At 38.2% G+C, this 15,314-nt stretch overlaps 1 protein-coding gene and 1 long non-coding RNA gene across 7 annotated transcripts; one reads left to right on the top strand and one right to left on the bottom strand.

The window, feature by feature from the left end:
* Positions 1-709: 709 nt before the first annotated feature.
* On the top strand, positions 710-15,224 carry crh-BP (corticotropin releasing hormone binding protein). 6 transcript variants are annotated; one of them, XM_031973951.2, is made up of 11 exons: positions 710-1,134; positions 1,209-1,394; positions 1,468-1,606; positions 2,027-2,324; positions 2,428-3,996; positions 12,698-12,788; positions 12,870-13,030; positions 13,191-13,404; positions 13,976-14,154; positions 14,234-14,342; positions 14,481-15,224. In XM_031973951.2, the coding sequence occupies exons 5-11, from the start codon at positions 3,874-3,876 to the stop codon at positions 14,600-14,602; spliced, it is 999 nt and encodes a 332-aa protein (XP_031829811.2). In that variant the 5' UTR covers positions 710-1,134; positions 1,209-1,394; positions 1,468-1,606; positions 2,027-2,324; positions 2,428-3,873; the 3' UTR covers positions 14,603-15,224. The 6 variants fall into 6 exon arrangements, with proteins under 6 accessions (XP_031829811.2, XP_031829810.2, XP_031829815.2 ...); XM_031973950.2 differs by having other exon boundaries at positions 1,468-2,324; positions 3,520-3,996; XM_031973953.2 differs by lacking the exons at positions 710-1,134; positions 1,209-1,394; positions 1,468-1,606; positions 2,027-2,324; positions 2,428-3,996 and adding exons at positions 8,994-9,176; positions 9,290-9,366.
* Positions 6,408-9,115, bottom strand: LOC116425800 (uncharacterized). Its single transcript, XR_004234782.2, has 5 exons — positions 8,928-9,115; positions 7,895-8,279; positions 7,267-7,835; positions 6,875-7,190; positions 6,408-6,793 (listed from the first exon to the last, which is right to left on the bottom strand). It is a non-coding gene; the product is annotated as an uncharacterized LOC116425800 (long non-coding RNA).
* Positions 15,225-15,314: the final 90 nt, after the last annotated feature.

The raw sequence follows: 15,314 nt of genomic DNA, 5'->3' as shown, positions 1-15,314 counted from the left end.
GACGTCGTCGCAAATCTCGCGGACGTGATTTAATAAAATTCAGAAGCGTCCCGGTGAATAATTCAGTTCTCCGTTCCATTGAACGCGTCCGATCTATTCGCGTGTAACGAACGGTCCCCGCCGGCCGCTTTGTATAATCGATATCCTTCGCAAATACGCTGAGCGGCGGCATTTTTATTTATGGCCAATTAAAATATTTATCGTTTAATGCTTCGACGCTCTCCTTTTATCTCGTCGACGTTACCAGCGCTGTTCTCGTTGCGTCTACTAGGATTCAGCGACATTTCTAGTAATGCTTAAATTCCACAATTTCCGGTCCCGGCAGTGGAATTTAAGGAATTCAATCTCGAATATAGTGCCAGTGAATCGCTGGGATCGCGCTGATTCAAACGAGTCCAAACACGATGGGAATCGGACTAGTTTCAGTAATTAATGAGGACTTCCTGTAATTAACGTAATTAAACGCTACCGAATCGGTGAAACCAAACCGATTCACGTCGTATTTGGACTCGTTTTAATTAGAAGAATCTCAACAATCCACTGGCATTGTGTTTGAGGAAGTGAGATTGAAATCAATGACATTGATGACTTTACCGCTTGTTTATGTTCCAAGCGTTCGGCGTCGCTTTGAAGTCCCGCTCGACCTTCTATGTCCGAAGGACTGCGTTTATCTTGTTTCTGGTCATTATATTCATTTTCTGTCACTGTTTACTGGGATCAAGTTACACTGAGCTCGAGACAGTGAGCAGTGGGAGAAGTGTAGGGCTAGTGCCATGGAATTCAACGCGCAGATTGCTGTGGTGCTTAACACTGGAACCACCGATCGCTTAAACTGACTTTTACTAATCTCTTTATAGAAAACATAAGCGTGCTAAGATTTCAATTGACTTGTATTTCAGTTTTACTATTACTGAATTAGTTTCTGTATTACTGAATTACTTTTCAGTGATTGAAAAAGAGGAATCAGAAATAAGTCATTTTGATCTGGTATTTCCAGTGTTGAGCGATCCTCGCTTAGGACAGAGTCCAGAATAAGTGTAAATCTAGTGTTAATTGTTGTTTGTCCTTTAAGTTAAGAAGAAAACTGACAGAAGAGATTCGACGTACAGGGATGCGTGGCTTGTTTCGTCCAAAGTGAGTTGAACTTAATAACCATTGTTATTCGTGAACGTTGTGCGAGCGGATCCAACAGCGATAAATATTTCCAGGGCTGCACTCGAACATCCGGCGGGAGCTTAAAGGATAATCCAGAGAAAAGAGGAGACGTAGAAAGTTTAAGGCCCGAGGAAACGTTGATGTATAATATGTGGACATTGAGACTAATCTGAAGATGGACTCTCGAGGACTCGACGCTGAGTCAGACTCCGGTGGCAAGATCAGAGTTGTTTTTGATGGTAACATAGTAAAATAGAGTAACGGACGATCGTTGCAGAGTAAATAGAGATAGTTACAGAGACGTGTATACAGTGTTCCAGTGATTCGAAGACCTCGCAGAGTAAAGTGCTGAAGATTCTGTAAAATTGCTGCCCTTTCCCAGCGGATCTCCAGTTCTCCTGGATAGTGTTTTCACCAAAAATACCGTCCGCAACCGTTGGTGCAGCTTACAGTAATTAACCGTCCAGATAAAGGCAGTCAGTGGTCTTACCACTGGATTTACAGACGTTTATTTTACAATAATATTTAGAACGCTCAGTATTCGTCAAATTAGGTTCCGTAAATCTAATGTTCATTCGGGAATTGTTTCTAATGAAATATCAATGATGTGTTATAATTAATATTAGTACAAATAATATAGAAACCAAGGGATAGATTAAGTGAGCTTTAATATAGAACATGAAACTTTGTAATTTAGCTGTATCAAACCAAATGACTGTCAATCATTTAATTTAACAAATTACAAAGTGGTATATATATAATACTAAGTTTCCTGTAACACATCAATATATAAAATATTTATACAAATATATTATTCAATTTATACAAATATTTATTCTTAATTTACATGTTATTACTTCATTTCAAATAGTATCATCTCATCATGAAACGTCGGATGTTTCAAATGAAAAGCTTCCAAGTGCAAAGGGTTAATTGATCCAGGTGATTATGAAGAGCCTGGAACATCAGTGCTCCTGCACCGAGTCAATTGATTCGTCGTCCATCTACCATCGGCAGGATTCATCAGTTTCAACGGTACCACCGCAAGCTGCCCAGCAATGATCACATTGTCATCGTCTCCGGTGCTCGTCGATGTTCCTGCAATAGAAATTTACCTCCTGCAGGTGTCTTCATCATCGCGAGCGATGAATTGCCGCGGGAACCGTTACGTAAGTACGCGTGTCTTCAACGTCGGAGTAACCCCGTTTAATCAACCATCGCTCCCGAACGAATCGATCGGCTGCATTCCGTTCAGCGACTATCTCTTTGCAGCATCGGTGTCGGAGCGAGCACCGCGCCAACGGGAAGCACTCGGAGAACCGAACACGACGCTACACCTTCCCAGAGGCGGTCTAATTAGCACGCAGCTTCGCGAAGCCATGTTTCAAAAGGATGACTCAAAAAACTTAACACTGAAATTACCAGCAGTTCAATTGATTTGTTGAGACTCCTCTGTAGAAACTGCAAAAGTGCATCTATTTAGATTTTAATTGATTTTTAATTCAGTTTATTGATAGTCATTGATTATTATTTAGAGAAACATCGATTATCTTTTTAATAACTCTGAGGAAAAGAAATTGGGATGGGTTATTTCAGTGTTAACATTAAAGCTACCAAGTGAATTAGCACGCAGCTTCGCGAAGACATGTTTCAGAAAGATAACTCAAACTTAACACTGAAATTACTAGCAGTTCAATTGATTTGTTGAGACTTCTCTGTAGAAACTGCAGGAGTGCATCTATTTAGATTTTAATTAATATGGTCTTTAATTGTTTAGAGAAACATCTGTTATCTTTTTAATAACTCTGAAGAAAAGAAATTAGGAATGGGTCATTTCAGTGTTAACACTAAAGCTACCAAGCGACTAAGTTTCTATAAGAATTAGAGCACTATACTTCTCGATACATAGACACTTGATTCTTGCATCTGCACAAACAAATCTAATAACTTTTCACAAAGTCCTTGTCATAATGGAACTACTCGCAAACTAAACATTCTAAAATAGGTCAGCCCGTCCAGTAATTCCAGTGTTAATGACAGGCACCCTGGAAAACTGGGGTTCCTCTGTTCAGCCAATTAACACAAACCACCGAGCAATTAGACTTTTGAAAATCCCTTATAGAAAGTCCAACAGTGCATCTATTAAGACTTCAATCAGTTTCCAATTCAGTTTGCTCGTTGGTACATCAAAGTCCGTAATAATCCTCAGAGAAGCATCCGTTATCTCCCTAACAACTGCAAACAGAAGGAATCGGTCGTGATTTCAGTGTTAATCGGCTTGCCTGCCGGGCAACCTTCAATTGTAACAAATTAGCGAAAGCTCCTCCGGCGACCTTTCTTCTAATTCTTCCTTTGTTTCCACAGGGAAAGCTGCAGGCAGCCGCGAGCTTGAGGAGCAGCAGCAGCAGCCGCTCGGTTTCCGGGAGCACAGGGAGGAAAAAGTTGGAAGCGGCGGTTATCAACGTTATCGCCGGCAGTAACGCCGCGACCGTTCGGGGATGCGCAGCGTGGACGAATCGTGGGCTGGACTAGCGACTATAAGAGGGACGCCGCGCGTCGCGACGCCGCACAATCTTCAGTTTGTCCTGGCCCGAACGCGACGCGCGACATCCACGAGTGACAGTGCGCTCCCGGTGGGAAATCGGCGCCGATCGACGACGAGGAGAAACAACAGCGTGGGCCCAGTCTTCTTCCCCGGCTCCCTCCCCCGCGACGACAATGACAAGCATGGTTCCGGATCGGTCGGCTGGCCAGCTGCGGCTGTTCATCCTGCCAGCCCTCCTTAGCGTCGCATCCGCCGTTATAAAGGGAAACAACGATTATCAGCACTATCAGCAACAGGTACTGTGACCGCTTTACGCCTTCTCTTGGACTCTGTGTTGAGGGGATACTTGAGAATGGTCTTATGTTGGAATGATTTTAGATTGACAGCAGGATTTAGTTTAGTATGTGATCGTTTATTGACAAGTAGATTTATGGAATCCTTGATGGACATTGAATCTTGAAAATATTGGTAATAGTGATCATTTATTGAAAAGTAGATTTATGGAATCCTTGAGTTTGGATATTGAATTTTGAAAATATTATTATACAATTCAAGTATTATACTCTGGTTTTGAGGAGGATTTTTGTGATTTATGTAAATTTCTAGGACTGTAGATGAATCTAGTGTTAATGTTAGTATGGATATTGATTGGTTCATGACAATCTCCGTTTTTGGAAATAAGGAATACTGTCAAAGACTAGGGGTTTTAGCAAGCTACACGTTCCTCGCTCGCACTAATTGCTTTCTCACAAAGTCTCTTTGTCCAAGAAGTTGCAACGAAGTTTGTATAACTCATTGGTCAGTCGATAGCCGCGTTTCCCGCTCTTTGTGGCAATTAATTGCACCGGCGCTTCAAAGTAGTCGGGACAACGTAAGACCTCGCTCGAGTATCCCTCTGCCTCGTGCGCCCACGGAAACAGGTTTCCATTAACAGGAAGACAGAGCACGGGTAACTCTATCAGCGACTTCTTTTATTCCAAGAGAATGGAAGAGCACGTTCCATTCTTCCAATGATCATGCAGTCCAAACAATTCACCCGTGTTCTGTCCACACGATTCGTCTAGAGAATTTACACAACTACAAACAAACTCAACATTCACTCAACCCTTTGCACTAAGTTTGCATTCAACACTCTCTGATAAAACATACTTGTTGCAACTAATGTAACTAATTTAAACTAACACGTTGAATGCCGCACGCTTTCAAAATACACAAAATGAAAACAATATTGAATCATTCCATTATATTATATTAACGTTCATCTAGATATCATCGCATTATTTATAATATACAAATGTTTTCTTATCATCCTTTAACCCTTTGCACTCGAGTGACTATCAGTCACCTGATTTAATATAACAAAACTACAAAGCTGAATATTTAGTACTTTAAATTGAACTTTGTATTTCTATTAAATATTTAAATAAAATAGCTTCGACGCTTAATTTACGTGTGAATTAGTATAGTAACTCATTTTGTTTTGTAACCAGTCCCATGGCATTCAACGTGTTAAACTATTTTACTTTGCTACTTCGCATAGTTCAGTATTAAACAAACTTAATAATTACCCTGCATCAAACAAGTGGCGAGTCACCCAGTGCAAAGGGTTAATTGTGCATTAGTCTGTTTATCTATTAGTCTGTTTGTCTATTAGTCTGTTGCTAATCCGAATGCACACGATCCAACGTGTGAGCGCGTTGCAACGATACGCGTATCGATCACGATCAACGGGAAACGCTGATGACGGTTGCATGGCAATTAGTTGGAAAAGGGATACCGAGGCCCCATGAAATCCGTGGAACGAGCAGCGTTTCGCTCGATTAGATTCGTCGAAGTTACGTCACCGAGAGGAGAGATTCAATATTCCCTGGACATTTGTCGCGGGATTCCTCATTGGACCCGGGATGGGGTGCGGTGCCACTCGATCCCGGGACGTATACTTCTTCATTAATCAGATTATCCGGCTGTTCGTTCCAAGAGGACTGCGCGGAATAAGATATCGCGCCGAAGAACGAAGTTCCCGTGGGCTGAGAACTGCGGGGAACCTCTGTTTCTCGGGCAACAAAGAGCAACGTAAAAGCAATTGCCTCCCTTGGCGAATGTTCGGTGTATGTGTGTGTGTGTACACTAGATTAACGCTAGATTTATTCCATACTTCATTCTGTTGCTTCTAGAAATGTGTATCTTTAAAAATCGTGGAACTTGTAGTTTCAGAGCTAGAGAATTGTAATATATTCCTATAATTAGATCAATCAAAATTGAAACTGTTAGTAAATAATATTTCAAACATTCAATATCTGCCAGATATATATTAAGAGCAGAAGATTGTAATATATTCCTATAATCACATCAATCAAAATTGAAACTGTTAGTAAATAATATTTCAAACGTTTAATATTCATCAGGTATATATATCTAGAGAAGAGAATTTTAATATGAATTCCTATAATTACATCAATCAAAATTGAAACTGTTAGTAAATAATATTTCAAACATTCAATATCTATCAGATATATATATATATGTATATCTATAACAGTTTGATGGAACGCAATTTGACGAATATTGGATTTCCTAAACATTATTTAGTAACAGTATAAGTTGATCTCGTTTGATGCAATTATAGGAATTCATATTATAATTCTCTGCGTTTGACACAGTAATTTCTATCTGTATGAACAAACGTGTCCTTCTAGGAGCGATAGAATAAATTGTACACGCGTTGCCAGTTAACACGTTAAGCGCCATGTCAGCCACTGGTGACTGACGCTTCTGAATGACTAAAAAATAATCGTAACATACAAGACAATCGATATGAAATAAAAATGTTTAATAAAGCAACTAAGTTGATAATAGTGTAACGCAAACGTTGCAACGCCAAACAATTCATAAGTATTCCTACTTTTCTTTGCTACAAAAGACAAACTCTATGGGAAAACGCTTAAGATTTTCGTAGCGCTTAACGTGTTAATAATTTTATCCTAAATCGCGGCTAGAATATTCCATTCGGAAAATGATTCCTGGGAACAGACGCGTAGCCGCAACTGCTTCTTCTTGGGTTCTCTTATCGAAGGCGGCGTTCGGTCTGGCGACCTGTAAAGTGAAATTGCTTGTTGTCAGTGTAAACGCAATCTACGCGCGAGAGTTACTCGCAAAAATCGCGTGGCAATGTACCTGGAGGTTCAATCCGGCTGGGTAATGACTTTGAATGAAAACCGTTACCAAAACGGACCCAAAAATGGCCAAGATTCAGATTAGAATTGGATTTCCAAAGATACAGATGTTAATTATTATTCAGCTTAAGTCACCATTGTCAACTTTGCTTGAAACGTAACTTAAATTTTGTATTTGAATTTCAATTTCAATTTGATTGTATTGTTATAATAGTCTGGTATATTGTTACTTAAATTGACTCGGATAGCAATTCCAATAGATATCGGATCATGTTGCGAAGAGTCCGTTTTCAGTGGGAACCGTTACCAAGGGGGATCTAAAAATGATTGAGATTCAGATTAGAACTGGGTTTCCAAAGATGCAGGTATTAATTATTATTTAGCTTAACTTACTATTGCCAACTTCCCTGAAATGTAATTTCAATTACAATTTAATCTTGTATTTGTATTACAATTTAATCTTGAACTTGAATTTGAATTACAATTTAATTCTGAATTTGAATTACAATCTAATTTTGAATTAGAATTAGAATTACAATTTAATCTTGAATTTTAATTTGAATTAGAATTTATTTTTGAATTAGTATTAGAATTAGAATTTAATCTTGTATTTGTATTACAATTTAATATTGAACTTGAATCTAAATTACAATTTAATCTTGAATTTGAATTACAATCTAATTTTGAATTAGAATCTAAATTACAATTTAATCTTGAATTTGAATTACAATTTAATTTAGAATTAGTATTAGAATTAGAATTAAATTTTTAATCTGAATGCGAATTAGAATTTAATTTTAAATTTGAATTCAAATTTGACCATAGCATCACCACAAAATTCCAATATACTATCCAAATCGACCCGCTCCACCAAAATTCCTCCAAAGACCTCATATCCCTTAGAATCTCAATATTTGCGTGAACAACACGGCGAAGTTGGCACCGACAAACAGTCCAATCCCCTATTCAAATATTGAATTCGATTATTGGTCCGACGAGCGCCGTCACTTCCGGTTCTTACCGTTCCGAAACTCGGCGGAAACACGGGTGGCCGTCGGTACAATCGTCGCAAGGTGAATCCGTGTCACGGCAAATATTTACAACGGCTGTACCGGTGTTTGTATCTCGATTACGTCTCTGAGTCTGCCGTAAATCATGGACCACGTTGTCTGGTTAACGCGTAATAATCGAATAGCTACCAACCAAAGCGTGTGCGGCCGTTCTTCGACTCACGGCCCCGTCGATCCGCGGGAAGCGAATCCAATTTGCCGTGTGTACCGAAAACGGCCTGTACACGATTCCCCGTCGAAAACGATAGCCTGGTGAAAAGGAGCACCGGACCGTGCCGTCGATCGATGGAATATATCCTCCCTCCGGATCAATCGGGCTGAAGTGTGCCCTTAACACTGGAATTACCGAGCATTTAATACCATTAACCCTTTGCACTTAATATTTTTTATTAAAGATATTCATTACTTTCTGATTAAATATTAACGATATTTTTCGCAATTAACAATTAATTATCTTTTATAAATTAAGGGAACTATTTTACTTCGAGGTTTTATGTGTTGATACATTACACAAGGTTTGATGTTGAATTGAAAATTTTATAAGTTTCCCGCGTCGAATCAGGTCATTAAACGTTTTGCTGCGTAAAATGTTATCATTGAATATATTATAACATTCATATCTACAATCGATAAAAAACAGTAAAATATCAAGTATCATTTATTTATATGTTAGTATGCTTTCTCTATTAAAATTACATTCAGTTGTTGGTAATGTCAATGAGAAAAAGCTTCGAGTGCAAAGGGTTAAATTTGAAAGTGAGACAATCTAAATAAACTTCAATATACTTTATTTATACGTAATGGATTAAAACGAAACTTTAGACATATCTTTTATATAACTTTGAATATTGCTTTTGTAATATTTGCAAAAATTGAAATGGCTAAATGCAAGTGCGAACCTGTCAACAACGTTTGGGCATGAAACACGAATTAACACGTGACCGGTCAACAGCGTGTTAAATTTGAGAATAAACCGTGGCTTACCATTTATCGATTATCGATTCCCCGTAACGGTCCGAGGTAAGAGGTTACTTTGGATTAGGTCATGGAAACGTTTGTGTCGCTCGCATCACGTATCGCCTCCGTTCAAAATGAAAAGAACCAACGGCGCGTTAGATAAAATGCTTCCTGTCGGTTGTGTCGTGCATCCCATTCAAGGTGTTCCCAACGTTCGACGACAGGAAGACCCTGTCGCTGTCATTTAACCGGCGGGAATCGGGATCTTGGAAATAGGTTAACTCTCGACGCTGTATTATTCTTCTCGAGACTTTTCTGTTAATCTTTTATATATTAGTGAAGATTTATTGTTGACTAGTTTTCTGTTAACTGTGTGTTATGGTGTTTAGCACGTGGGGATTGTGAGGAAATGTTTTTTGACATGTGATACCGCGAAGATTAAAGAAGTGTGGATCTATATTAAAAGGTAAAAGCTTGTAGAATATAGAATGTAAGTTAATTTATTAGAAAATTATTGTACTTTGTGAGATATAACCAAAATATAATGTGTCAGTCACGTGGCGAGACAACAATATAAATAATATGGAAATATTTGTAGTTAGTAAAAGTTTGGAGGTAACTTAATTTATTATTTAAAATCAGTGCACTTTGTCAGCGAGATACAACGAAAATATAAGCAATAATTAAAGGAATAATACGAAAATATCTGAAAAGCGTGAATATTACTTAATTCATTATTTAAAAAATCGAAATTTCCGTCGCACGGAAAGTATTGAACATAACACGTCTGAAGTTGATCCTGCGTCCGTTTCGCGCGGGAATCGAGCAACTGCGCGACCGTTATATTTCAAATTTACTGCGTGGCAACGCAGTGCTGTTGACTCTTCGATACGTGTGTTTGAGGATTAACGGAATAAATTGGGAAAATAGAATATTCGACAATATTCGATTCAGTTGAATGCCGACAAACGGCGATACGATTCTTTTTATATCGATTTATTGTTCGTTTTAGGAATGTCAAAGATTATCGTTATTCCGAATCGTTCACGTGACCATGCGCCCCAAGACTGCGCGAGTCACGACGGCTCCTTATTTTTCGAATAGAATCTCGCGGTAAGTGAAACGCATTGCTTCGTCTCCAGCACTTTTACCGTGAAATATCGCGGATTTTTTCGTTGAAATCAAAAGAGTAACGGCATGACGTCACGTCGCGTAATTCCGTTATGTTCCGTGCATTCTTCTTCATTTCATTCCTCACTTTGTGCTACTCTGTACTGTTTCCCAGGTTTTTTTAAAGTTTCAAACTAATATTATATTGGTGCAGTCTTTTATTAGTCTTTTTACTGTTTAAAAATTTACTTTCCACTCTTTCATGCTCTTATTTTTTTCAGCTGTTCGTTTCCTGGTTCTTTTAAAGTTTCAAATTAATATTATATTGGTACAACCTTTTATTAGTCTTTTTACTGTTCAACAATTTATTTTCCACTCTGTCATGCTCTTATTTTTTCAGCCATTTGATTCCTGGTCTTTTTTAAAGTTTCAAATTAATATCATATTGGTACAGTCTTTTATTAATCTTTTTATTATTCAACAATATATTTTCCACTCTTTCATGCTCTTATTTTTTTCAGCCATTTAATTCCTGGTTCTTTTAAAGTTTCAAATTAATATTATATTGGTACAACCTTTTATTAGTCTTTTTACTGTTCAACAATTTATTTTTCACTCTTTCATGCTCTCATTTTTTCAGCCATTCGTTTCCTGGTTCTTTTAAAGTTTGAAATTAATATTATATTGGTACAACCTTTTATTATTCTTCTTATGATTCAACAATATATTTCCCAATTTTCCAGCTGTTCCTTTCCTGTTTTCTTAATCTTTCAAATTAATATTAACCAATCACATTTGAAGTTCATATCCGCTCGTTTTCATCCATTTTCCTTTATCATTTCAGCCAAGGAAGAAGTTTCCCTAGTCCTTCATTCATAAAAGGATTCCCTTAGCTTCACGTTGGTACCATCTTTTACTATTCATTTTACGGTTCAACAATATATTTGCTTTTCTCTGACGCTCTCATTTTTTTTGCAGCCGTCCGTTTCCTGGCGCCCTGGCCTGTCCTCTTCATTTTTCTATTATCGATTCCCCTTGGTTCCCAATGTTCCTTCATTATAGACATCGCATTAACCCACTGTGTGGCCACTTGCGAGCGAACGATTATTATTAGAGATGCAACGACAGCGTTATCGACGATCGCCACCCTCTACCCTGAGCTTTTTCAGAGGTCGCGTCTCCCCGAGAGCCGTGGTACAATTATACTGTATCGCTCTTCGAGGGAGCGGCATTTCTGTATGAAAATAACGGTTCATTTCGGCCGGCGTTCCATGCGAGGCACGTATCCCGTAGAATTTAATGTTTACAGAAACGCGACCATGCTTTTGCAAGGGAGGAATAAAAATAAAATTAACGCCGCCGGTGGTAGAACGAAATGCAGGGACACTGGAAGGGGATGAACGAAGGTGTAGCGAGGCATTTATGAAATTCTTCTCTTTGAACTTTTCATCCGGATCCAGAACATGGTATTTCAAAATTCAGATAGTATACTGGTCACTCCACAAGTATTTTCGTTTTTATTATTATTAAAATTTCAGGTGACGAGGTTGGACAGTAGATTGGCTTTTATTTGAATATTCTGAATACTGTGAGCCTTTCAATGGGTTGAACAGTTTTAGTTTCTTTATGAATATTTGAATATTCATTTTATGGAGAACTAAGATTCTATCTTTGGAAGGGTTAAAGTATCAAATATTCTCATTCGAAATGAAATTGTAGTGCCTTCTGCAGATCACTTTCAGTAGCAAACAATGGTTACCGAGGCTGTTTGTTGAAAGTTTCGTCTGCCAAGCCAACTTATGGTAACTTACTCCGCCATAAGCTTCACCGCCAATTCCTTATTAATGTTTCTCTGAGACCTCCTTCTTACAATCCACGGGGAATCGACGAATTGTCACCGACAGAATATAATTTCTATCTCTCTACCAATGATAAAGAAGGAGAACCTAAGAACAAATAGAGACTTTTCTTCTGAATATTTCCCTATTATAATGCAGGAATTATTGTTATAGCTTGTGCAATATTTTGGTAGAACTCTTGCAGTTTCTTGAATCCATGGGAAATCAAACCAACAGAAAATAATTTCTATAATTCTGTGTACCTCTACCAATGATAAAAAAAGAGAATCTAAGAACAAATAATTAAATCTTTATCCTGTTAAACTTTCAATATTTCCCTATTATAATACAGGAATTATTGTTATAGCTTGTGCAACGTTTTGATAGAACTCGCGTCCACGATAATCATCCTCTTACAAGACCAGCGCCGGCATATCCTCAAGTTCATTATCCTCCATACTTTCCCGTTACTAGTGGCGACTGTGGACATGCAGTAATTAACATCAGCGATAACAATCACGCTGTAATATCCGTCTGTCGATAAAGATATTTCCAGCGACTGTCCCCAACGGGGAAATAGGTTTTCCAAGCGTTTAAAATTATTACCGATTCGCTGACCGAATCTAGCCAGCCGCTACAGTGAAATTAAATTGCCTCGCAGATTGAATCGCAGAACAAAGGGAATCGCACCGTTGAAAACCACTTTAAAACAGCAGAAAAATTCTCATTTTTCATCAGGTTCTTTGAAATCGGTTTTCGAGAGTAACCGATGAAAGTTTTCGGTTACCCCATCTGAAATTCAACAGAGAATCGAAGTTCGCGTTTTGATTGATCAATTTTTCCTTGCAGTTACCCGGAGATCGTTTATCAAAGGATTTCTATCGCATGGATTTCAAGGATGGCTTTCCAAATCCGTATCCCCGCTTGAAACCGATCACAGGTAAACATATCCTCTCTCTCTCTTTTTTTTTCCATTGCATCGATTTGCTTTTCCACTGATGGATTCCATTATTCTTTCCAGAATGCATGTTCGTCACAATGGAGCCAGGCACTTTTATGTACACCTCGAAAACCGATAGCGAGGAGGTTTGCGGCATTTACTTCCTGGCCGGACCGGATCAAAAAGTGGAGATCAATTTCCTTGTGTTCGACGTGCCGTGCGAACATCGAGGACTTATCTCTGTAAATCGAGCAAAATAGCATTGATATTATGTAACCGAGAAAGTTTCAAAAGTTTCAATGAAAACGCGTTTGATTATCTGATAACGTTCTTATCAGAGGGTAAACGGCGTCGCGCCACGTTGAAAGGGGATTGATCTACAATTTATTTCTGTACCTTCAGGCGGTGGACGGCTGGGAGCTGAACGGCGAAGTGTTCCCCAGCGAAACGGATCATCGATTGCCCCTGAAACAGAGAATCAGCGAATTCTGCGATAAGAGCATCGGCGTGAAGAGAAGCTTCGTGAGCTCCCAGAACGTCGCGGTCGTCAGGTACAGGATTCCCAAGCCTGGCAAGGGTTTCACTATCCTTGCGAGGTTCCTGAAGAATCCTAGACGTGAGTATAGGCGCTGGGAGAGTCAACACGTTGAATGTATTGATTTTTTAAATACAATACTAAGTTATATTCAAGTTTTTCTAATTTTATATATTTTGATATCGTTTCTTGATGGTTTCGGTGCTTTGTGATGTGTACAGCTATTCTTGACCATGTGTCCTTTAAAAATATTTTGTTACAAAAATTAACGTGTACCACATGTGTTAAGGACACGTGTTTCAAGGGAAGTTAACACTGTAGATAGTTAGTTAAAGTTGTAAGCTACGAAATTACATTTAGGTTTCAGCCTCATGTGTTTCAATAGTTTGTTTAGATTTATTTAATAAAATGTAATTGAGAGGTTCGCCACTGAAACAAACGCTGGTAGCGAATGTGTTAAATAAAAATGATTGATCTTCTTCACACTAGAACTTATTAGATTATTAAAGTGATAAAGGTGCTTTGCTGAGAAATTCATTCATTAAAATCTCAAGAAATCTGCTTTCATAATTTTTATAATAAATTCTGAGTAGCTCAGTCTCATTGCCTGGCAGTTCTACTGTTAACGCTGTCTTCCTTGATGAATTTCCAGCCTGCAACGTCTTGGCAGCAAGCTTAACCGAGCCGTACACTTTACGTAATTACGGGAGACGCATTAATTGCACCTACGTCACATTGTACCCTGGAACCGTGCAAATAATCGCGCTCGGCGTCGGCATCACGAATCTACTTGGATCCAGTCGCACTGCGGAGACAGGAACTTTGCGGAAAGTTCGTATTGGAATGAATGTAATAAATAATGTAATATACCAATGAACGCTTTACTCGATGGAGAACCTTTTATTTTCAGTGCGACGAGAGGAACCCACATGATCAAGTGGTAATCGGTGGTAGCTACGGTTTGGATACATCTAAAACTCAGATGGTGGATTCTATCTGCGGAATAGACTCTAAACCTGGTACTCATTTTAATTTAAAGATATTAGATTGTAACGTATGAAATATCTGATTGTTAGGATTAACTTGAACAGAAATTCTTTAGTAGTGAATATTTTTTATTTGAGATATATCAAGTTGAAGATGTCTCTTTATTCCAGACTATCGTGAGATGGTGGGATACGGTGTCACCTCGGTGCGGTTAATATCGAGTGGTTTCTTCGAGAACTCTGTAACTGTGAACATCCAGCCACTCAAAGACGAGTATCTGGATACGAATTAATCTGTAACGCTTTGGTCATAGAACTACGATCGTTGATGCTTAAAGCTATGAAACCTCATTGTGAATGCAGTACTTAAAACCAGCGGCGGAGTTCCTAAAATTTAATCATTCACATCCAGTGTATATATATATATATATATACTATATATATACGTATATATATATATATACTCATTTCGTTTGATAAATTTGGGGATCCAAGTTCCATTTTCTATATTGTATTTCGATATTTTCATATATATTATTTATTATACTTTCATTGAGCATTACTCGATTTACATTAACGTGACTGAGTGCGATTAATCATTTAAATTAACGACTGAACTAGTTTAAAAGCTCAAGCCGTAGAGTCCGTGTTTTCTGTAAAATGATTTCTCTAGGCATACTTTTGAGACGTTCGTGAACCGATATATTGTGCGACTTGTGATAAGTGGATTTCAATAACCGCTAGATGTGTATAGACCTCTCTGTAGACGAATAGTTGCTAGAACATTTTAGTACCTTAGACGAAGGCCTCGAATTTTTATTTTTGTAGACTGTAAAGTTAGAGATGATCCAGTTTGGTTGGAGCGTACCAATTTCTTTTGACGACTAAACTGAATAAACGTTAATTATTCCTCCAGTTTCGCTTATTGTATATGGTGTACACCTTATGGGAATGAATTGTGTTGCGATTCGATTTTATTAAATTATTTAGAAGCACATTTGTAAT

The sequence above is a fragment of the Nomia melanderi genome, chromosome 2 (genome assembly GCF_051020985.1).
Source record: "Nomia melanderi isolate GNS246 chromosome 2, iyNomMela1, whole genome shotgun sequence".
NCBI lineage: Eukaryota > Metazoa > Arthropoda > Insecta > Hymenoptera > Halictidae > Nomia > Nomia melanderi.
The sequence above is the reverse complement of the archived record's forward strand: the minus strand, read 5'-3'. Positions and strand labels throughout refer to the sequence as shown.